Source organism: Zootermopsis nevadensis, unplaced genomic scaffold (genome assembly GCF_977971745.1).
Source record: "Zootermopsis nevadensis isolate Lab colony 2312 unplaced genomic scaffold, Znev_1.0 Znev_ptg000006l, whole genome shotgun sequence".
Taxonomy (NCBI): Eukaryota; Metazoa; Arthropoda; class Insecta; order Blattodea; family Termopsidae; genus Zootermopsis; species Zootermopsis nevadensis.
In genome coordinates this window covers 10,539,992-10,565,138 of record NW_028259138.1, presented here as the reverse complement: position 1 = coordinate 10,565,138, position 25,147 = coordinate 10,539,992, and the positions used below count along the sequence as shown (strand labels likewise).

The 25,147-nt window shown below is 38.3% G+C and overlaps 1 protein-coding gene across 1 annotated transcript in view; it reads left to right on the top strand.

Moving 5' to 3' along the window:
- Positions 1–12,901: 12,901 nt before the first annotated feature.
- The window catches only part of dsf (nuclear receptor dissatisfaction), a 30,147-nt gene continuing 17,901 nt past the window's right edge, over positions 12,902–25,147 (top strand). Inside the window, exons 1-3 of the mRNA XM_087343820.1 lie at positions 12,902–12,976; positions 13,725–13,851; positions 15,939–16,100. Of these exons, the coding sequence (XP_087199946.1) occupies positions 12,902–12,976; positions 13,725–13,851; positions 15,939–16,100 (364 nt within the window). The remainder of the gene's footprint in view (positions 12,977–13,724; positions 13,852–15,938; positions 16,101–25,147) is intronic.

Below are 25,147 nucleotides of genomic sequence, written 5' to 3'. Positions count from 1 at the left end.
TAACCTGCATTTGATTTAAATTGTTTAAAGTCGGAAAAAATCAACTAAATCGAAACATAAGGAATCTTTAATATTATCAACACCAACAAGTAAAACGAATTTACGATGAATAGGTCTACACTCCTGCCCCTACGTAATTTACTGTGGCTTTTATCAAGACAGTTATAACTAATTTACATAGAAATAAAGGTATTTTTGGTTATTTTATAAAATATCTACCCCCGTATTTTTAGCCAAGTTGTTGTTGAAATGAAAAGGATATCATAATTTTAAGCCGAATTTTTGGACTTTTTAAATATCAGATTATTTGTACCCTATAAAATTCTCGGACAGAGTAACTTTTAATCCGGTCTTCGTAAAGTTAGAGAATTGTTAAATACTTTACTCAATCCACGACTATAGACTATCTGATGTGTAAAACATCAAGGTGATGATGTATGGAGATGATGTATTCTGGGATGATAACGCTGTGTATTCTTGAAGACGTTTATCGACGTTTCAGATATCTCGCTGTCTACATCATCAAGGCGATGTCATCGCTCTGATGGTGAATTTCTACAAGGATAAACAACGCTAATTTAATTTAGAGTTTCATCTTCATACTCGTAGCCGTGAGGATATGAAATGTCACCAAATTGTTTTATGTTTTTATTAACACTGACGGATTAACATCGATTCTGGACTTAAATTTCTTATACTATTGGTAATAGCCACGGTGGTCTAGCGGTTAGAACGCTGGTCTTGTAATCCTGGGGTCTCGGGTTCGATTCCCGGCGGTGCCCGAATTTATAACTTGTGTTGGGCAAGACCGTGGTCTAGGCAACACGCGGTTTTCCTCCGTGGCATCCCAACAATTACTCCATTCACACACAGAAGAAGGCAATGGCAAACCACTTCTGGATCATCTGCCAAGAACGTATATGAACAGGTCCCAGTCCGAGAAAAGGAAGGAAGGATCCTGTTCATATGGACCTGTCGTCAGACAGAACACTAAATAAAAATAAATAAATACTATTGGTAATAACTTACATGAAATGTAATATCATAGCCCGTGATCATGGTTAGAATATTAGATCTAACCCAGGCTACTTAAAACTTTATCCGTGCTTACGTCTGAAAGACAGACATGTAACATAATCTTTTCACTTCGTAAAGAAGATATGAAAGGATTTATTTGTTCTTTTAGTTAAAAAAAGAATTTAACTAGTTCCTTTGTTGCATAAAGACTTCATCAACGTTGATTTGAGTCAACACCTCCTTCCATGCGGGCGTTAACTGCTTGTAATTGCAAATTCCCCCACTATAACCTCGCGGGAGTGGGCCCCATGTCTGTAAGCAGACCTTAGCTGTCTATGCGAAATACTGTAGTCAAGATGACGGCAGTTCGATCTCTGCCCAAAGGTGTGAACATTCACATCCCACCAGCTGTTAATTCACGACGTAGCCTGTAAACCGACCTTTTGACGCTCAAACTTCCTACTTGAGACGTCCTGGGATTCGATTCTGTTTAGGGAGACCATCTACCCTGACCGAAACTTGGTACATGGCCGAATATAGCATAAAACTAACTCAGTAAAAGCTAAAAATGAAAGAGAATTTTGACGCATTCATCATTAGTGATTAGAAATCTTGCTGTTATTCCAATTTGTCTGAATTTCGCTCAGAGTTGCCGTTCAACTAACCTGCAGGCGTCAGTCTGAATATATACTGCGTCTTCTCTCTTTGCCTTCGCCAACTTCGACTTGCTCACTCCCCAACCGCAGCGAACATTATCCCCCGTCAAAAAACAGGTACTACAGACAGTGGGTGGGTTGGTGGAAGCCACGCCCCTCTGCGGCAACCTGCCCCCTCCTTGTTTTGAGCGTCGAGATCAAGAAAGCAGGAGTGATATAAATCAGATGTCCGTGGGCTCGGGGTTGGACCTACCACTTTCTATGGTCAGCAGTGGCGTTTCAAGGTTGTCTCGGTTTGCCCTGTCAGTTGGCAGTCTCCACATGACAGGTAATGAAATGATGATTTCAGCATTCCTCCGAAAGGGACTGAGAAAAACCATGAAATACGCCTTGGCTTAGGGCCGAGAGTCTGCTTGCTGTGTTCCCTTAAATAATATACTGTATAGAATATGACGTATTTCGTTAATATAGAACCTGCAAATTACCTGTCAAAAATAATTGAAAAATATAAAACAGCAAACACGAAGTCTTAATATTATTTCATCACTAAAAATCCTGTAACAATATCACCATGGTAACGGTTATAACAACACATTAGGCTATCTCTTAAGTCTCAAAATCCCTTAACAGCATTGAACCAGGCAGAAAACGTAAGGTCCGAAATATCATAACACCGAATTATCACCAACTCCGATTGCTATAAGCTATTAGCTACATAGATAAATTAGGTATCACTGGACATGGAGTCTGACAATGACAGAACCCGGTCCCTCTGCTAGATGTTGTATCACGCCAAATAAATATTTCCTAAGTCCAGCGACGTTTTAGCAGGACCACAGAGCGAAAACAACGACTTCGATGACAACAAGAAAACTGATTTTACAAAGAGTAAATAATTTAATTACAAAGGAACGGAGTCGGATTAAAGATTGTGCAGTAAATCTGTGCACAAATGAGAGCTGATTGATTTTTCTGTATCGCCAACGAAAAAAAAGTCTGAATCGAAGTCTGTCACAAAACTGAATGACTTTTGAAAAAGACAATAGAATAATTGTTCGCGATTTGTGTGATGCTGGAGAATTTTGAAAATTTCATATAGCTGAGAAAAAAAATTATAAGAACATAAAAACGAAAATATTTTTTTAAGGCTTATTGAGATACTTTCCTAATGTTTTGTTCTAATTTTCAGAGGCTCAACGAATACGAGGATCGCTTTATCTTAGAATGAGAGACGAGTTGTACATACAAGAGGGTTCGTGACAGGGTGCTTTGAATGAGGGTTGGGAAGGGAGCTGTTGAAGGAGGCGTGAGACTTGTTAAACAGCGCAGAAATTAAGGCAGTCTGTCAACCCCCCCACCCCTTTATTTCTTGAATTTACAACACAAAATACACTACATCCTTACCCAAATAACCCACAATTCAAAGTTTCAATCTCCTTTTCCTATTAGACAATACATCGATTCTGTTTCTTACCAAACCCTTGTTTAGACTCTATGAAAGAAATTTACAATACGAATATAAATTTTACCTGATTTAGGCCTGTAGGCCTATAGCCTACTTCAACAGACTTCTACATGCCTTAAAGACAAAATGTATAACTCAACTTACATAATTTTTAAAAATTAAATACTGTAGTCTACACATTTAATAAATTCTCCGAATGAGAATTATTTAGCGTAGTAGTACAGAGTACACGTTAATCGAAAAGTCACGCAACACATACCTAACACATGTTCTATAAGACTATTATGTCCCAGTTAATAATTATGAACTGATAAAGATATTTCATCCTACGATATTCATAGGCCTCTATCCAACAAAATAGGTCAGTTGCCAAGAATTTGAACATATTAATATTAAAGCCATCTTATTGTGGAATTTTGATTCATCTCAGTTATTATCTTCCGTGGACACCATTCACTGTGTCGTTGCATCCTTCCCTCTATCACACCTTCAGGACAATTAACTCTCTCCGTGCTCCCGTCTAAATTTATGATTCTTCTTCTCCAAAACCGCTCCAGCTCTTCAATCCCTCATTTTACTATCTTCTTTCTTTCGCCTTTCTATCCTGTGGATCATATTCAACCACCTTCTCGTTCTCTCTTTCACACACGAACGACAAATCAGGCCCCAAACTTTGAACAAGAGTGGCTTATGCATCATCTCTTACGTCCTGATTACGACCTATACTGGGTCCAAAGTTTCCCTGCGTGTAATTACTGTCTTATCCTATGTGCATTTCGAGACCTCACTGTTGAGTAAGCCAAAACAGTAAGCAATTTTATATTTTAGAATATTCAGATTCGATTTAATATTTGTAACGAATCTTTAAGTATATCTAAATATCAGTCAATTTAAGACGTATACATATTCTGAAAGAACACAAAATGTAACAAACGCTAAATCTTGAGACACATCGGAACGCTAATGTAGCGATTCTTTAAAAGAGGATAAATTTACAACAAAAATGTCCAAACGACCTCAGGTACAAATGTGTTAAAAGATTTTTATGATCTAGAACAGACTTCTTAGGGGATACGTGAAATTTAAAAAAAAATTATTTTATTATAAACACTGAATAATTAGTAATATAATTTATTTAATTTATTTTAGATGTAGATTATATACTATGTAATAATTTGAATTATACACCAACAACTTTGGGGGGTACAAAGTTGAAGAGAAATTATATTTGGGGGTACACGAACAAAAAAGTTTGAATACCACTGATCTAGACGTCTCAAAAATAGTCTTACAGTCAAATTTGAAAACAAATTAGAACTATAATATTTTACCTTTGTTTATTAAGTTATAAGGATTTAAAAACTGCTTCCAAATTTTGCTAGCTACTAAAAGAATATTTCCACATTTTGATAAGAATAGCCCTCCCCTAAGTCATGAGACGAAATGGACACATAGAACTTACACATTTTAATCATCCCCCAAAAGAAAAAGTCACTAGGACCATTTTAGTTCGAAACTACTGTTCCTTCCACTCCTACTTGCCTGACTCTGTATTTTCTCTCTTTCTCTCCATCACTGTATGTGGGATGCTGGGCGCGATCACACCTGGACCATTTCCCACACTAGCTACAAGGCGAGGGAGGACGGTCGAGAGGGTAGAGACGCGAAGGGGTGAGAGGGAGGAGCAGTGGATGCAACATCATGACAAAATGGCAAGTGTATATAAAGACAGGAGACCTTGAGGACGTCTGCTGTTAGGATCTCGGCAGTCAGCAACGCGGCTAAAGTTAAAGGCAGTGAGTGCTCTGTGTTAAATGAAGGACTGGTGTGGTGTGGGCTGGTGAGGGCTTATCAGGACATCGAGGGCACGAGAAGGTCCGGCCGTCACAGTGTCTTGCATGCGGAGAATGGGAACAGGTGAGCTACGTCAGTCGGTCTCACGCACTGAGGAAACTTCTCTTTGCATTCTAATTAGCAAATCTTACGTTTATCAGAAAACACTCGAAAAAAAAATGTATTGAGAGTAAAGATAAGTTGTTTTGTGCGAATAATTATTCCGGGCTTCGCAAAGTCACTATTGCGCCGTCTGAATAAAAATGCTGAAATATTAGATCTGATTAATTTGTTGTCGTTCTAATATTTTCATTCAAAATCTTGTGCTGGGATTCTTTTCTCTCCCAAACATGGGAAGACATGTTTTTTGTTTTATGGTTTAGAAATAAGGCTGGAAACTGTAATCCGTGCCTGAGTACACTGAGTTTCCACAAGAGTTTCTTACACCTTGGCACTCTGAATGAACCTAGCTAGGTGTATACACACACACAACATCCAGATACGTTTGGATTATAAGTGAGTTAACAATTTAATGTCTGATGGCGATTTGCCTCGTAACATTTCTGCATTAACAACTCGTAAAATTTCTAGTGTTAGCTACTCTTATGCACTATATCTTACAGTGGACTGTACGTCATGAGTTAGCGTTCTGGGTTCGTGCACAAATTACCGTAGATCAAATTCCACTCGGGTAATTTTTATCAAATATTTATAATTTTAAATTGACCTATTTTATAAAAATTCTATTACAATTATTAGGTTCATTATCAGTACATTGTTACATTTCTCGGAGACCTTGTACACTTTACAAGCCTTGGCTGTATCTTACACTTGTTGTGTTACGCTCAAATGTCCATGCATGTTGTGTTACTGATTCATCTCCACGGAAAATTCCGCACGTCTAACTACAATGGTTCATTACTTACCAATCTCAAACTGGAAACTAAAGAACATTTTCTCAGACCATCACTGTTGTTTCAAATTCCGCAAAATAATTACTTCAACAAGAATTGTAGCTATATTTTTTAATTAACACCACCATAAGACCCTACACAACCCCAATAAGTTAGCGCGTGTGTCATGCTTCTATAATATTAAAAAGTATCCTACACGACTGAAGTTGCCTCTAACGGCATAATGTCCGCACTAAATTTAATCTACATCAGCCCAGGGGTTTTCAAGTTGAAACACTCAGACAGACAGACAGACGGACGGATGGGCTCAGGAGCAAATGGACAGACACGATTAGCATGTTAAGCCTCGTTTCTTACAAGTTTAATTCGTCTTAAATTAAAGTAATGACGGTGAATGTGTCAATAGTGTTTCTACTAACCAGTAACACTAATAACAATAATAGTAATGATACAGTGTTAATGATTATGATAGGTCTAATAATAATACAAATTTAATAATCATCTTTTTGGCTGTGCCGACCCCGAACTGCTGGTTCCAGAGTCGACTTTGTCTTCCAGAGACATAATGAGTAATAAGGTATTAATACTGTTCATAATATTATCTTGCTGGTTATCTAAACAGGTTTAACAGCTGCCCTAGTCAGCTTCGCGCTACGGTTGTCCGAAATTATCGTCAATAAGCCTGCCTACCAACCGACTAACGGCATAGCCGACAAGCGATTTCTATAGCACCTCTGCTCGTGATTGTGCAGAGATGAATTCCAACATCCTTTCCGTGAATCGACCATTAGTCTACCTCTCGCTGTACTGTCTCGTTTGCTACAGCTCCTTCAGTTTTAAAAAAAAAAATAAAAAAAAAAAAATATGCAGGTGGAATTCATAATTTTTACAAAGTTCAATTATTAATTATGTCGGTTACTAATTCCATAGACAGAAAATTTGTAAATATTCCTCAGCAGTGAAGACAGATATATAATACGTCAGAAATCATGCCGCCATGGCGTTAATTGTTATCTTAAAACATTGATTACTAATAGGCCGACGTCTTGCGATTGGATCAAACCAGCATATTCCAAGGAAAGAAGCTGAAATATATGGTCTCTGATTTACGATCGAAATGCAGAAGCACACTGGAACTTCAGTCATTTTAATCTGTGTTAAAATTAAGTTCACTTAAGGATTAGGTTGAAGATTTCCTGAAACCGCACAAAAATCTTTTTACATTCCCTTCCAGCTCACTGGAAATATTTATGTTGAGTCATCAATGAGGTTTCTCGTGTTTCCTTCTACGTCAAAAAGCGAATATTGGACAGTTCCTTAGGCTATGATGTCCTGCTTCAAAATCCTTACGGGTCAGCTTTAAGTACCATCTTCCACATCCTTGAACGCTGTGTAACCTGCGCATTGATGCAGTATCTTAAATATAAGTGATACACAAAAATACATGAGTTGAAAATAAGAACCAAAAAAAGTAAAATATTTACGTAATATTCTATTTGGCATCAGTCACACCACTTTAAATTAAAAACTGAACCTTCATTAAGAAAACAAATGTTTAACAAACATTTGCAATCACCTGTACTGAACACGAAAGTCGTCCTGATGGGTTTTCAGTTTAGAATTAAGATTACAGCCTTATGGAAAAATGCGCTGTGTAGTCTCAATAAGTCGCTCTGATGATGGAGGCAATAAGCACTTCTGAAACGTCGGTCAACTTTTACGGGATTATAAGGCGCAATGTCCCATACGGATGTCATTTTATTGTAGTCGCCGTAAGAACCCGAAATGTCACAGGCGACAGGGCGGACAATCTTCAGCAAGCATTGATAAGGTAATCATACCAAGGAGGATGTGACAGGCGTGCAGAGGTTCGGTTGCAAGGCGTGAATGTTAGCGGCGACTCGGAAGACCTAGACTAGATGGAAACTTGGAGAACGTGGGTTAGATTCATCTGGCTTAGGGTAGTGATCGGCGGTGGACTCGTGTGGCCACCTTCGGGTTCCACAAATGGCGTGGGATTTGTCGACTAGCTAAGCGTATTATTTATTAGCTTCTCAGGAAGGATTTTGATCCACAAAGAAACTGTATGCAGTACTCCTAACGAAACACAAAGAAAAGATTTCTTGAGTTTCCCCTTGTCGAATTTTGTGTCTCGTCGATACTTCTGAAATAAAATACGCATAACCTTTGTTAACCGGGGCAGGCATACCTGGTCTTGGCTGCGCGAGTTGACGACTTATCTATTCTGTCTTACACAAATCCCTTTGAGTTACTTCCCCTTTATATATGATCTTCACTCTTTTAGTCTGTATTAAAGAGAGTATAAACTATTTTGAATTTAAAGTCTTCACCAGTTTGCTTATACTTACTTTTGTATCTGACTGTCCCTGTCCATTGTAATCCTACTTCACTTTTAGACAAGTCTCCTTAGACCTATGAAATCACCGCACTGGTATTGTGTGCATCTCTGTGCCAGCCTCGCGCTTTCCAATTTCTTACAATCATAACAACATGGCGGACTCGCGAATAGTTATAAATCCTGCTACGTATTCCGGAGGTACTGGATTTTTCTCATTCACTCCAGTTAAATGACGGAATAGCATTTTAAGATTGCAAAATTTAGTGTAAGACTTAAGTACAGTACTTATTCGGTTATTGCCCGTCTAATCACAATTCATATTTAAAATTTACAATTAAGATAATTAAAATATAATTTTATGTTCCTCATCGAACAATCGATTTACAATTGGAACATACCAGAAGTTGCATACCAAAAAGTTGTATATCAGAAATTGTAATAAAGTTTTAAGTTTATAATTTTAACTTTTACACCTGAAGATGGTTTATATAGAAACCGAAACATGTTGTAAAAAGATGTTCCAATTGTAAATCGATTGTTCGATGAGGAACATAAAATGATATTTTAATTATCTTAATTGTAAATTTTAAATATGAATTGTGATTAGACTGACAAAAAACGAATAATTAATTAAATTTCACAATATGAAGTACGAATCTATTAAACATCAGTAACATATCACAGCGGTATGCAGAATAGCTAAGAAGACATTTAGAAACTGGAATGTCATATTTACCCTTGTTCAGTATTTATTTCTACTGTAAGTAAATGCGATTTCTTGGAAGTTAAATAAAGATTTCAGTACGAAATTTCACCAAAATAGATTTTAAGCTGATAATACATGCAAATAGATATACGACACAGAGACAGACACTGCAAAGTTAACAAACGCTTGAGACAAGCTTAAAAAAACATGAAAGAAGATTTTCCAAGCGTAAATCATTAAAAGGCAGGCGATATTTAAAGAAGAAAGAAAGATTTCTTTCGCCTGTAAAGAAATATAGCTAACACATAAGAGAGAAAGAATAATCAGATTAGAAGGAGACTAACTCTAACTAGTCTGTTGCACGGAGGATAAAAACGTAGGCAGAGAAAACCCTGGTGTCTCCATTAACCAGTTACGCCGAGCTCTTCCTAAATCCTGAACGCTTACATGAACAGGCTATAGCATTTATGTAAAAGGTAAAAGTTGTCCATCAACCCATGCTCCGTCCAGCTCAGAATACTCCATTTGCTCAGGTTACTTCAAGAAAAATAAAAATCATGATTAATACACCGATTTATGGAATTTTAGGCTTAGTATTATTATCTTTTTTTTACGTTTATGCGTACCAAAATTCAGGAAAGAGAAAACAGAAGTTAGTTTAATGTAGAAGCTATTGATTTGCCATCTGCTGCCTTCATCATGGGATTCCATTATCAGGACGGTAAAGGCCCTGATGATGGAGGCAGGCAGCAAGGACCTCTGAAACGCTGGCAAATTTTTACCACATTACATACAGCCAATCTCAATCGGGTTCGATTCCCGGCGGTGCCCGAATTTATAACTTGTATTGGGCAAGGCCGTGGTCTAATCAACACGGAGTTTTCCTCCGGGGGCTTCCCAATAATTACTTCATTCACACACAGAAGAAGGCAATGGCAAACCACTTCTGAATCATCTGCCAAGAACGTATATGAACAGGTCCCAGTCCGAAAAAAGGATGGAAGGATCCTGTTCATATGGACCTGTCGTCAGACAGAACACTAAATAATAAATAATCTCAAATCCTACACCGCTGATGTTCGTTTTGAGCTACGTAAATTATAGGCCACGCTGGATCGATACGAATTAAATTCTGATATCAAATATCGACATTCTCTGAACAGTATCGAAGCCGAAACGAGACGACTTTGGTCACATGTCGCGTAATTAAATGTCAACTTCCTGATGTTGGTTCTTGAGAGGCGTGACACCCCTGATTGGCCTCTAGCCTTATTAGTAGGCTGGGTGGCTTGAAATGTAGCCTAGTAGCCTCTGAGCCAATGCATGGGAACTGTCCCAGCTTCGCCTATTATAGTACCCCCTCCCCCCTCTACAACCCCGATCACACTCTCTCATCTCATCGACCTTGGGGGCAACTTCGGATTGCAAGGCTTGACGACAAAAAAAAAAAGTTAAACCAAATAAAAGCTCGCACTTTTGGATTACAGCTAACAGAAATTGCTTTCGTGGGGCTTTGTCATCAGTGTTGCAACGGGCCCACTGTTCAGAACAATAGCTAAACGTCTATGTCAATCAATACCGCGTAAAACCGGAGCCGTGCTAAATCTACCTCTTCGCTCATTTTATCAGTATCAATTCAGATAAAATCGCTTTAAAGAAATTAAAACATGAAAGCTTAAATAGACCACACAAGCCTAGTCTGGAACATCAAGTTCTTCAACTCACAGATAAGATAAAATTATTAAAGGCAAGCTTAAATTCCGAAGGAAAATCTCTAAAATTTCGAGTAGGAAAGTGAATGTCTACAGTTTCAAGCAAAGAACAAAAGAATTTAACTTCGACAAGGCGTTATAAAGCATTCACGTAACTACAATGTACTCGGGGAACACGCCAAGAGGAACTTCTGAACGAACTCAGGCTTGCTGACGTCAACAGGTTTAGGTATGAGTAGATTAAAATACAACATCAGAAGACTGTGAACATATTTAAGGAAAAAAAGTTACAGTTTGAATAGGACCCACCAACTTAGAAGCTCGCTTAATATGTAGTCTACATGACCGTCGAAATAAAGTTCTGAGCTAACAGAAAGACGCCAAGATCTTTAATAGTAGCCGTGAGATTAATTCGAGATCCACAAAGTTCGTTCTCAGAAGCAGACATTAGTGTTGCTAACGTCAAACTACGTGTGGTTCTCCGAGAACCATCTAAGTAGTAGTAGCAGTAGGAGTCGAACTTCGGTCGTCTACCACGCAGTCAGTAGCAATGAATAATAATGTCATCATCTGAACACAAGGATGAAGACGAGAGGCATCGTGGCGAGATAAGAGGCCTTCCAACTGTCTAGTCTTCAGTCCAAGAAGAAATCGATTCATAGCAGTCGGTGTAGCCCACAGTAGGTGCGCGATTGACAAACCAATTATCTCCCCTTACGTGTGCCCAGAGGCAGGACAGACAAGGGAGTGGTTCTTAGCCCCTTCACAAAACCACAACCACCTATCTACCTTTAACATTGACTCAGACTCCTCTAGCAACATCGGTTCTCTTGAAGAACATGGATGGGGCAACTACAAACGCTCAGCCGGAACTTACTACATGACATAAGAACGGATGTAGCTAAAATGAAGCCTAAAATAATTATCAGCTACCTATCCAATCGTCGCACAATACAAAATTCAGAAAAATCTAGTTGTCTTGTTTCAGAACGTGATAGTGAACACGGCAAATTTGTTGGATTATTTAAATACTGTACAAATACAAAAATTGTTACAGCGTTTAACGTAAAATGATAGCGATAAAGTAGAATTCGTGGACGATTGTGAGAGAAATAGGTCGTGACATAGACCTACCTTAACATTTTAACTACCCTGACATTCTCCCGAACAGACTGAGGGAATTAACATTGAGTTTTCCCCGTTGTGAGAAATGAGAAGTATGTAGGATTTGAGGTTTTCGCGGTGGTGACTCTGAAGATGGCTGTCCTCTGGGTTGTTGAGCCGTGTAGTCCGGTTGAAGTTCATCATAAGGGCGACTCATCGCCCTGATAGAGGCAGCAAGGACCTTTGAAGCATCTATAAACTTTTACCAGACTACACGACGCAATAACCCAGAAGACAGAAATCTTCAAGAAATAAAAACACAACTTTGGTTGGAAAAATGTTTTTAAGAGATCGAAATGTTTAAAGGAAGATGTGGTAGTGTGAGGATAGAATTAAAATTCAGAATTTGGAAACACGTTTTTAGGATATGAACTGGATTGAAATTTGCATTGGACCCGAAGCAGTTGAATCTCCTGGCAGCAAAACAGGCTGGTAGAAAAGTAATGAAACAATTTTTTCGCACACGTTCTACTTTTCAAAGAAAAATTAAATTAAATTAAAATAAATTAAAATTAAATTATTTGGTTATTCCGTCAAATCACAATGTATTTAAAATAAGATAATTAAAATAATTAAAATATCATTCTGTGTTCCATATCGAATAATCGATTTACAATTGGAACAGTTACAACATGTTTCGGTTTTATTAAACCATCATCAGGTGTAAAATTATATTAAATTTAAAACTCAATTACAATTTTTTACAATTTTTCGTAGTGTAGTTTTGGAGGTCGTGTCCAGATATTTTCATATAATGGATCAACTTTATTGTGATTTGACGGAATAACCAAATAATTTAATTTTAATTTAATAAATCACAATATGACGCAACTACACTATTTTATAAATTAAAATAAACCAATGTCTCATTAAGTGTTAGAGATGGCCACCGCGTTCAGATGCAAATCGGTGAAGAGTTTCTACAGCAGCGTTTGAAACGCACAGCTCAATATTCTGATTGATCAGACGAGATACTGTCGATTTATTCTGTACAGGAGAATCGAAAAATGCTTCTCTAAACGTGTAGCACCTGTGAAAAAGACATCCTTGCACTTCGACTGTTGAAAGAGAACTGATGGACTGGACCACTAACGAACAGGATACAACAGGAAGTTACCTGAATGAGCTCACGTATTGTCACAGCAACGATGTATGTTTATTAATCAATTCAAATTGTGTTTAATTTCAACAATCAATATATACGAGGCGCGTCCCAAAAGTAAGTTTCCCACTCGTCCCACAGCTAGCAAACCTTATATTGCGCGAAGCGACTGTGCGTACGTGATAGAGCAATGACGTAGCATGGCGCATGCACTAACGGCACTTCCCGCGTTCTCACAGTAGCATCGTTGCAGCTGTTGAAGATGGAGGTTCTTATTCCAGCTCCCGCCGACTGTGAAGTGCGGTCAGTGATAACGCTAGGCCGCACACGGCTCGACGGACAGCAAGTCTCCTGCAGGAGTTCAGCTGGGAGGTGTTTAATCATCCACCCTACAGCCCGGACCTCGCTCCCAGTGATTTCCATCTTTTCCTACACCTCAAGAAATTCCTGTCCGGTCAGCGTCAGCGTTTTGAGAATGACAGAGAGGCGGAGATGGTTGTCACACAGTGGTTCCAATCCCAGGCGGTAGACTTCTACGACACAGGTATTCAAAAGTTGGTCCCACGGTATGACAAATGTCTCAATTCCGGTGGCGAATATGTTGAAAAATAGCTGGACACTTGCTGTATCTGTTGCAATAAATATTTCCATGAAACTGTGTTTTGTTTCTGTAAACGGCCCCAGGGAAACTTACTTTTGGGACGCGCCTCGTATTTTAATATGGATTAAGTGACCTTTCGATCCCCAACTCCGTCTTATCAGAGACTCAGTTCTTAGTTTTCCTTCGAGTACGTAGTTCCTGAAACGCACTAATAGACACGTGTGTGTATGTGTGGTTTCAGGAGATCGTCTCCTGGATATCCCCTGCAAGGTGTGTGGCGACAGGAGCTCCGGGAAGCACTACGGAATTTACAGTTGCGACGGTAAGCTCAAAGGAGGACATTTGTGAAAATGGTGGGGTCAGGTTTCCTTTTATTCTAACCAAATAACCAGTTGTGCTTATGCTGAAGTTGTGAGCGTGGCTCTGGGTTTAGCAAAAGTTCAGACGAGTGTAAGCATAGCAAATTACGTTCCTGATAATAAATAATACTGATGCAACAACTATAAACAATTCCAACGACTACTGTAAAGCATTTTTTAATAAAATATTCTCTTACGTTTTAATTTTTATAAGAAATTTTGCAAGCCCAAATGACAAATTGATGCGTAGCGTAAATGCGCTCCACAAATGTGGCATGTTCCTCTTAGGTAAATTCATTAATATAAATACAACACACTATTAATGTAAGAGGTTAGCTGTTGATCTTAAATTCCACGATGTTTACGACGGAAATGGTGTTGGCGGACGAGTTCTGATGTGTCAAGTTCGCATCCCGCTGCGAGCAATATTTTTTGCATGCGTTCCTCACTGATAACCACAATTCCTTCCGCTTGAATTGATTGGTCCTGCATGTAGCTCTAACACGGCTCAAACACAGTTTAAGAATCAGAACTGAACGCACTCGGTAAACAAGCTTACGGACAAAAAAAAAGCTCAGATAAAAAGTTCTTAAGCTACAAATGGAAATCATATTCGGTTTAATTTCATCACTAACTTATTCTCTGTAACAAATATGATTTAAACGAACGGAAAAGTACTAAATTAGAAGATTCATAAGTTACTCCATCCACCTAACACTGCTAAGACGACTAAATCATGAAGGATGTCATGGAAAGGCACTGACAAACAAGAAATTCGAACAAAATTTTGGTTGCAAAACATTAAGAAAATATATCTCTTCCGATACTTAGACATAGTTGGCAGGCCTGTCTGTAGATTCTGTGTTACACACACAGGCTATGAAGAAGTGAAATATCTGCCTCTGAAAATAAGTTTTTGTGATAACTACGATGACGATACCACATCAGGGAAGTTTTTGGCCAGCGAAATAACTATCAGTGCCCAAGGGGATTATTTTCTACCAATGAAGTGCGGGGAAACTAGACAAAAGCTTATCACATTTCTTACCAATCTACTTTGCCCGAAAGCCTATGATAGGCATGTGAGGTTAGCTTAAGTCTGGTTATGTTTGGTTGGATTACTCTTGGTTACGTTACGTTACGCTAAGAAATGTTATGTTCAGGAAAGTTACATAAGTTTAGTTAAGATAAGGATCGGTTAGGTTAAGTCAGGTTGCGTTCTGTTAGCTCAGGTTACTTTAAATTTCATAATATTGGCTTAGGCTAGGTTAGTTTAGAATTAGATAAATTATGTTAGGTTATATTTAAGTAAATGTAGGATAGTTTATTTTAAGTTAGCTTAGGTTAGGTTTGGTTATGTTAGGTCCACTCCACCTCCACTCAATAGACATCGAAATCAAATTTACGTCTATTCCCTGCATTTATCCATGATTATATTAATATAATGATTGTAATTGTCATAGTCAGGCATGCACACATCTCTTATGTACTTTGTAGCCATCTCGAAAACTAGGAACCAGGACACACACACACACGCATATATATATATATATATATATATATATATATATAAGGTGTAGCGTTCATGTTAACCGTGTTGACCAGGCTAACACTGTGAATGAAAAACCACAAGTCTTCTGTTTTAATTTTGTTGTTCAGTGGTACTCCATGCACTAGGACACAGCAGAATCGACCATATAAAATGCGTCGTTAGCCATCTCTATCCAAGAAGGGGTTGTTAGTGTATGCTCACGGCGAATGTAATCCTTAATTAGCTGGCTAACGATGTATTTTATCGATTGGTTCTGCTGTGTCCTAGTGCATGGAGTGTCACTGAACCACGGAAGTAAAGATCAAAGTGTTAGCCTGGCTAACACGGTTAACATGGCACGAATATGAAATAATATGCAAAAATATAAATTTTCAGAATAATATGCACAAACTTGTAGGCGCTATCAGTAATATTTTGGGAGCCATGGCGACTGTGGATTTTCCTCGGTACTTCCGCACACAAAAGCTGCTTTTAAGCTCGCCTAATGTGATATTACAGGTTGTTCCGGGTTCTTCAAAAGAAGCATTCATCGTAATCGAGTGTACACCTGCAAAGCGGCCGGCGACCTAAAGGGACGTTGTCCTATTGACAAGACGCACCGAAACCAGTGTCGGGCCTGCAGACTCAACAAGTGTTTCCAGGCGGCAATGAACAAGGACGGTACGTAATGACAATGAATAATAGTTCTCGGGCTGCAACATGCCGGCCCTAAATATCCCGCACGTGGCACATTCAAAATGTAAGCTCTGTTTACCATACAGAAGCTTAATATTAAAGCAGAGACCACAAACCTCGTTCCCCTTCGACAGCGTCGCCATGTAGAAAGCTTAAATCCTTAATAATTGTCGCCAGTGTCCCCGGTCTTGTGGACACGCGTTCTGGAGGTTCTTACTGCCTCTATTATCAGGGTATCGGCATGGAACAGGACGAGGATTCCAGATATGGAGCGTAGTTAAGAATATATTAAATAAGTATACGCGGACAACCGGAAAGACGTGGTCACTTAGCCTGGGTGTTGGGCGTGGGGATATAATTTCCCCACCGTCCGGATTTTAGGGTTCTTGTGAACACGGTAATCTTCCGGTTTCATGAAAGAAAGGGCATTTCTTGACTAGTTGAGAGTACTATTAACTTCTGAAGAACACCCCCTCCATGGAGTTGTTTTTTGAAGTTTGTGATATCCACTGGCTGAAAATATGCTATCCTCCGGGAAATCTGTGTATGATAAATGAAACAACAGAAAAGAAATACTAATAATGTGTTCATGAATGACGTCAACGCCTTCATCAAATCTATTCGTGACCACTAGGAGCATTCAGAATGTCAAGGTTCAAAGAGCGCGTGTGGAAACTGCGTGTACTCCAGGGCAATTTGTAATCTTCCAACTTTGTTGTATTGTGATAATTTCTTCTGACAGTTTGTGGCTTTCTAAGTGACTGTCACATACTCAAATACATCTTTCGTCTGTCTGTCATATTCCGTTGCATCATTTATGTACGTCTGTTGGAATGACCTTGTGCTATATGGGATTTCTACTTGGTATTATGAATATTCCTGTGTTCTGGTTAGGTTATGTTGTGACTTTCCTGTGTGTGTGTGTATGAGCCTAATGGAATACAGTTTATGGTTGAGTGATTATGTGTTTGTTACGCATGATTAACTATGTTATAGGTAGTGAGGCAGATGACAGAATGTCTCATTTTGCTGCTAAATTAGGCAACTTTTATAAGCAGGGCTACTTCTAATGTGGGTGACAAAACTGTTCAAATAACTTTATATTAGTATTGCTATTGTTCTCATTTTAAGGGAATGGAAAAGAAATACGAGATAAAGGACGAAAGCAGATGAATATACGAAGGAATTCCTTCTAGAATTTCAACGGGCGATTCCCATTAGTATAGTAATATTACTACACGGCCAGACTGATCTGAAATTTAGTCAGACAGGCCTATAATGATTACATTCAGAATATAGGACGGTGATAAATTTAAGACACCCAAAGTTCTTGGCCTATCTTAGGTCATGAGTATGATTACGTCAGGCTAGAGTAGCAGGCATAACGGGTATGTTAACAGCTGTTCATAAATTAAGAATATTTATGAGAAATACGATGTAGGATATACAAATTTGGAAAATATGCTCAGATTAATGTACAATGTAATGAAATGTATCCTGTCTGGTAGCCTATATTAATTAACGCTCAACGCAAAAGTAATTAAGGAATTAAGTGCAATAGATTTCAACAGTTACTCAAAGAAAGCTGTGTAGAAAAATTGAAATTAAGCTCTGACGGTGGCGTCTCTGGTGACAAGAAATGTAGCCGAGGCTATGATGGAAAAAAGATGGATGTTTGGCGGAGTGGGAGCCTGGAGTCAGGGGGTCTGTTTTATATTGATACGTCTCCATAAAATAAAAGAAACGTAATAGATTTCGTACTTTCAGTAATATTTGCGAGGATAATGCTATGTATAGTAAACTGTATTAATGTCAAACACAAAAGTGTTCATTCCCGTCAGCTTTGACGGGTCATACTACGTTAGTACATTACGATCAGCCTAATCTGTGATTTTAAAACATCTGCATTACTACAGAAAGTGCGCCAAATTTACCATACAAAAACTAACAAGCTGACCAAAACACGACAATAACAAAGCCAATGTTAAAAGGACCAAATATATTGTATTAAGGCCAAGGTAACGCGGACACTGAATACGGTCTCATAATACCAAAATAAGTATGACAAATTGATTAACTAATAGGCATACATATTAAAAGCTGTGTGTTGATGTTGGGAACAAGTAGTCATCGTAAAATATGCCAATATGCCAAGTAACCTTACTGTTGTGTCTGAAAGATTATAAGAAAGAAACAAAATTCTCTTTTGAAAGATACAAAGACAAATATGTGGACAGATCTTCTGGTTTGTGACGTCATGTAATTTTGGAGGAACGCGTCGTAACCCAGACGGCCTCAACCCACATTTCCACCGCGCTGAAAACCTCAAATATTAAGGAGAAACTTGTTATAATATGCAGCCGGGAGTCCATTCATCGCGTCTTCGATAAATCAAATTTCCTGGACTCGATTGGAATCGGTGGGGTGCCCGCTTGCTCAGGGGGTGGACACAAATCGAAAATCCTTTATTTCACATTGTAGCATACTGCGTACAGCTTCGACTGTCAATGCGAGTGAAATGGAATCTTGAATGTGTGACCCTTTTATACAGAATGAAAGCATGACATTGAAAATATCTGTCTGATACAAAAATCTGATTGTCACAGTTCCATTACTATAAATAACGTTATTTTCGTTATGCACCCTAGATCATCTTTTGAACCTGCTGTACTCTGCAGCTGGTCCGCGGATTGATACCAATTCCTCAACCGTAAACATATATTTTAAAATATCAGAATTTGGACATTTATTCATATCACTGCTGTTATATAAGAGAACAAGTATGTAAATATAAACGTTAAAGCTAACTCAGCGTGACGTGTTTTATTTGGGCAAATAATGTTACCCAGACGGTCGAGACATCGATTGCCTTCATGGAGTTCAAAGGTTCATTCTCACTAAATCATCATTGATCCCTATTCCGAACTGATTTAATCTATTTGTAGCTTAGATGCGTCATGTTTGTGTTGAACTAAGTATGTATTTATTATTCCAGTCTATACACAAACTTAATTTAAAAATGTTGTTGTTAATACGATGAAAAGCGCTATAATTTTAACAACAACATTTTTAAATTAAGTTTGTGTATAGACTGGAATAATAAATACATACTGATTTAATCTAGTTTAAATTTTATAATAGGTAAGTTCTCTTAACAATAAATATTTCTAACCATAATGATAGATCTATCAACTGACAACAAAAGTAAATATAAACTTATAATGGATAATATATATGGGAAACTGTCTCCTTAATCCCCTTGACAATTTTATGAGGTTTCAACGCAATGTGGGGACAGAGGACATTTTGAAACCAACAACTCAGAAGGAAGGTTTGTCACGTCATAAAATCTAATAGCCAATAAAGTAGCCTACAACATTCCCACATATGAGACCTACACTTGAACTGTTCCTGGTGGGAAGACACAGTCAAATTGATCACGCTCTAGCAGACAAAAGACTGCATTCTGGTAGCCTATGACTGATATAAAGCCTTTAAGGGGAGCCAACTGAGCTTCTGACCACTATCTGATATCCGAAAAAGATAACGTAACTCAATGCAGTGAAAACAATTCTGAGACGCTAATAGTCGCTCAGGTGGTCAAAAACCCCGAAAGCTTATTATCGTGTTCATTAGAGTCCGCCACTGGTTGTTACCATCAGCCAGATTAATCCATTCCACACCATCCAATGGACTACTTCCTACAACATATACGCGTTTCTATTTTGTGCTGTCCTGTGTATACACGCTTTTGAATAGGCCGATTTATTACTAAGGAGTTCAACAAGATGTTTTCTGTCATGTTTCATTGTGTAGTCGGGTAGAATTCTACCGAGATTTCAGAGATTTAAGAGGTGCTTCCAGCCTATGTAATCGTCCTGATGATGGAGGCAGCAAGAACATCTGAAACGTCGGTAAACTTTGACCAGACTTCACGGCGACACATCCTAGAAGACAGTATCTTTATACTCGCCTCCGTGAGAACCTCAAATGTCACCAACGAATTTATCGCTTACCTGAATGGTTAATTTCTTCAGAATAAATTTTGTATGGGACCGCGCTAGAGAGTCTAGACCGTGAAATATGAAGGTGGTTTTAATGAAAACTATATTTCATGTCAAGTACGTTTTTAATTCTGTGAGTCTTGTTACAATAAAATTTAACCCGAAAGTAAAATATGTCCTCCTGTCAATTAACATGGATTTAACTAATGCTGATATAATAAAAGAGCATTTATTACACTCTTTCTTAAAACGTGCGACATATATTGACCCAGAAAAATATGGAGGCTTCAAGAAGAGTTTCTGGATAGGAAAGTACCAAACTATCCAATCAGCAAGTCAAATATAAACGAAGAATGAAATTAACCGAACAGAGTCTGAACTCCTGATTCCTCCAATCCCAGGGAGGCTTTGCCATGTTGACAGAAGTGAACGGAGTCCTCTGCCCTCCACATGTACTCCATTAAAAAGTTTTGTGTCTGGAAGGGAGCATTTCAGTAAGCAGTCTTCTTGTGGGGAGGAACTTGAGTGGAAAAGAGGAACAATATTTTAACTCGGAGTTATTATACTAACAGAATCAGCAGCATAGTGATTAGAATAAAACAAAGGAACGCAGATAACTCAAATCAGGACCACTTCGCGATGACACAAAATACCAGAAAGCTTACTATTGTGTAATGGTCATGATTGTAGACTAATGTGAATTAATATAAATAACTTGCTTAAGAGATTAATCTTGGAATGAATAAAATATGAGATTGGCAGAATAGTAGAAGAAACTGGAAAGAAATCGATTGTGAGCTTTTGAACACAGGCTACCATTCCGAAATTCACTTCTCTGACCAACATTTCTGGAATAAAACTTATTATGCCTACTTTCCCTCAAAATTAAGTAGAACGAGCCACTTCTCTCCGAAGTACCTGGCTGCAGGGGTTAATCGTGATGTAACTACTGGACCAATGACTGTGGTTACTGCACGTGACTCTCTCTCCTGTCTGCTTACTGCAAAATTTGTGTTGGCAAATTTACGTAACTTTGTTATATAAGCCAAAGAGCGGAAAAAATAATTCTAAAGGATATTGCAATAGTTTTAGTTAAAATTTTAGAGATTATCCATCGTTTGTTGTTTCTCATAATTGGTCAGAGGAGCTGCTGTAAATAGGATTAAGACCTTAATAAAGATCTTTCAGTTCCAGACGACATTTTAAAAAAGTTTTTCGAATATAGAAGCTATTAGGTTCTTGGCCTAACTGTATGGAGTTCGTTGCCGGTTACCAGAAAATCCAGTAATCTAGGGACTAATAATTTATAGATTTCCTGTTGGCCTTTACGGCAATAACAAATCTAAACGACGGAAGGAGTACCATTTCCTCAAAATCCTAGAATCACACTGACGTTCGCTCTTTCAGGGGTTAGCACGTTCTCGCGAACAAAACACTATCTTCTTAAAACTCTCATAGTGGCATTAGCAGGAGTTTCTTATAACTTTAAAGGAATCTTATAGCCAAGAGGAACTACGCTGATACAAAGAGTAGAAAGTTTTCTATGTCGCTGATAACTTTTTGGATTTTCTAATGTTCACGAGTAGGGCCTACAGACGCATGCAATAAGGGACCCAAGGCAAACAGCAGGAAAGCAAACAAAAGTTTCCTGAAAATCTTGCGTCAAATTCACGTCGTATTTTTGTAGCTCAAATACCAACATACAGAAATTTCTGATTAACTGATAATTAATTGTTCTTAGCCCACATTAAGAGACGATGATAATGACGATAACAGGTAATATAAATGATAATGTTAATAATCATTTCAGTTGTAATCCGATGACCACGATATCAGCTCCATCAAAATCGATCACGGTTTTGTAGAGCGCACAAAGATTGGAATCCTACGGGGACTGAATGGGTCCTACTTTCTTTGTTTTGGCTAATTCATACAAAAGAAGCCCTACCGAACGCGGTGCCCGAATTTATAACTTGTGTTGGGCAAGGCCGTGGTCTAGGCAACACGGAGTTTTCCTCCGTGGCATCCCAACAGTTACTCCATTCACACACAGAAGAAGGCAATGGCAAACCACTTCTGGATCATCTGCCAAGAACGTATATGAACAGGTCCCAGTCCGAGAAAAGGATGGAAGGATCCTGTTCGTATGGACCTGTCGTCAGACAGAACACTAAATAATAATAAGATGAGGTGGTCTAGCGGTTAGAACGCTGGCCTCGGGTTCGATTCCCGGTGGTGCCCGAATTTATAACTTGTGTTGGGCAAGGCCGTGGTCTAGGCAACACGGAGTTTTCCTCCGGGGGCTTCCGTGGCATCCCAACAATTACTCCATTCACACACAGAAGAAGGCAATGGCAAACCACTTCTGGATCATCTGCCAAGAACGTATATGAACAGGTCCCAGTCCGAGAAAAGGATGGAAGGATCCTGTTCATATGGACCTGTCCTCAGACAGAACACTAAATAATAATAAAACCGAAAGCGTACGATATTAAATGAATATAAATATCAACACAGTCAAGTTTCATTAAGACGACAACAGATGGACTAAAAAGAGAAAGTTGGGTTGACCCACCTTTCTTATTATCATGCCGAAGTAACGATTAACCTATTTAACTAGGAAGAATCCAATTCTTGTTGATAAAAGAGTACAATGACGCTACAACTTTCACTGGGTACTCGTTTTCAATGCAATAAATATCTTTTTATAAGTCTTGATACGTACTAATGTCGTGTACTTACATAACTTCTCTGTTATTCCATACATCAGCAAAATCATGCTGTCACGTTATAAAATGTAAAATAGCGTTGTTTTTATCGTGTCGTACAGAGGTCCAATGTCACCACGTACGGAAATTAGGCTGTAATGAGAGGAAAATAAGTGGTTGGAAAGAAATACTATATTTCCATTAAACTATAAAGAATGTAAACGAGATGTTTTTCTAAGCACAATCAATGCAAATATCCGGTTTTCATAGCATAAATCAATACATCGGCTTAAGCCCTGCCCACCTTCTGGGGACCTGAGTACAAGTCAGGAACAACACAGCGAACCACTTCCACATCTTCACGTCACTAAACTGTTTCTACCGTAAGTTTTCAGTGATAAAGAGCCATATGGCGCCACTGTAGCCTTGGCGTTTCTACAGTCGCGTATTCTATAAACGAATTATAATGAAATGTGATAATTGTAAGTCGATGTATCTATCTGGAGACGGGTCCAGTTCACATTTACAATTCCTGTCGCTTAAATTTACTTTTTTACTTTACTTTTTAAAATAAATAATATCATAATATCGTATTGATGATGATGGTAATAATATTAATAATTCAGTTCAGTTCATTTATTTAAGTGTTTGCCAACAGCACGAAGCCAATAACAGGCAAACACTGATAATACATATAATAATAATGAAATAAAAATTAAAAAAATATTACACAAACAGATTAAATAAACTTATACATGTTACAACATTAAATATAATAGCCAAATAAAGGCAAACCCAAAATAGGAACAATATTATGAATAAATAAAAATAAATAAAGAAATATAAATAAAAACAAATAATTCACGACAGAAACAGCCCCTCAAACTGTTAACTGATCGCTTAATGGGTATTTGCTTTGTATAAAGTACAGTAAATAACAAATTTTTAGGACTCAGATTTTAGAATTATCCTCTTCTATACCACACAAATGTAAATTAAAAAGGAGACGAACTCTAAGGACAATGAATAAGACCTAAAGATTTATGTCTGTTGTTACGAAGATGAAAAGCAGTTACTCTTAAAACGATCGGAGTAGGCGTATTAAATTACGAATTTCCTATAAAATATCGTTTTTTTTACGTTGTCTGAACGAGACCCATAAAATTGACTCACAAAGGGGAAGTCGTGTCTGTTCGTCTGGCTGGTCGTGTAGCACGCCATCTCCGGAGATGAAAACGACGGACGAGAGGTGTTTTAAACGTCGTATTATGTTCACTCGAACATCCACGAACTATCCGGAACATTACCGGACACCAAAGGGTTATAGAGAATTTTCTGAAGGCTTGTAGCTGGTCTGCGTGCTTATTGTAAATACACAGTTTGTTAAAATACAACAAAATATGTTAAATCTCATTAAGATAAATACAATACTTTTGTTCTTAAATACTACATTTCGATGGGATTAACATTTGGTGAAATGAAAAAAAAAAATACAAACCACTGGGTAAGGGGCCATGTGAACCCTAGGGCAGTTTGGCCATCGTTATTATCAAGAAAGTCGTACCCGCGCCTCTACCGGCGTCTACATGCGTCATTCCGGGTCGTTCTTTGCTGTAGACCAGTGGTATTCAACATTTTTTGTTCTTGTACCCCCAGATATAATTTCTCTTCAACTTTGTACCCCCATAGTTGTTGGTGAATAATTCAAGTTATACATAGTATATAATCTACATCTGAAATAAATTAAATAAATTATATTACTGATTATTTAGTGTTTATCATAAAATAATATATTTTTTTTAAATTTCACGTACCCCCTAAGATATCTTCGCGTAGCCCCGGGGGTACGCGTACCCCAGGTTGAATACCACTGCTGTAGACAATTGGACCAGTTTTAAGATGGATGTCTCCTGGGTTGTTGTGCCGTCATCAAGGGAACCATCGCCCTGATGATGGAGGCAGCAAGGACCTCTGAAACGTCGGTAAACTTCTACCAGACTAAACGTCGCTGGCTGTAAATCCTGCCCAATTAAAAACCCAAGACGTACAGACTGCACCGCAACGTTTCGACCTGATTACGTTTGCTTCAGGTCTGGTATTTCAATGCGAACAAGAAGTCCACGTGCATGTTTCTCAAGTTCAGAAACACCGTCTTTGAGGAGGTTTGACCTATAGGATATCGATTTAGAATTGGGAGGGGCGGGGGATTTAAAGGTTTTCTGTCGGAAGGTTTGAGTTTTTGATGCGCTACTCCTTCGTCTCTTTCCCCGCTGCACATTTCTCCTTTATGAAGGCAGACAGAAGGGCCCATACGTTGTTG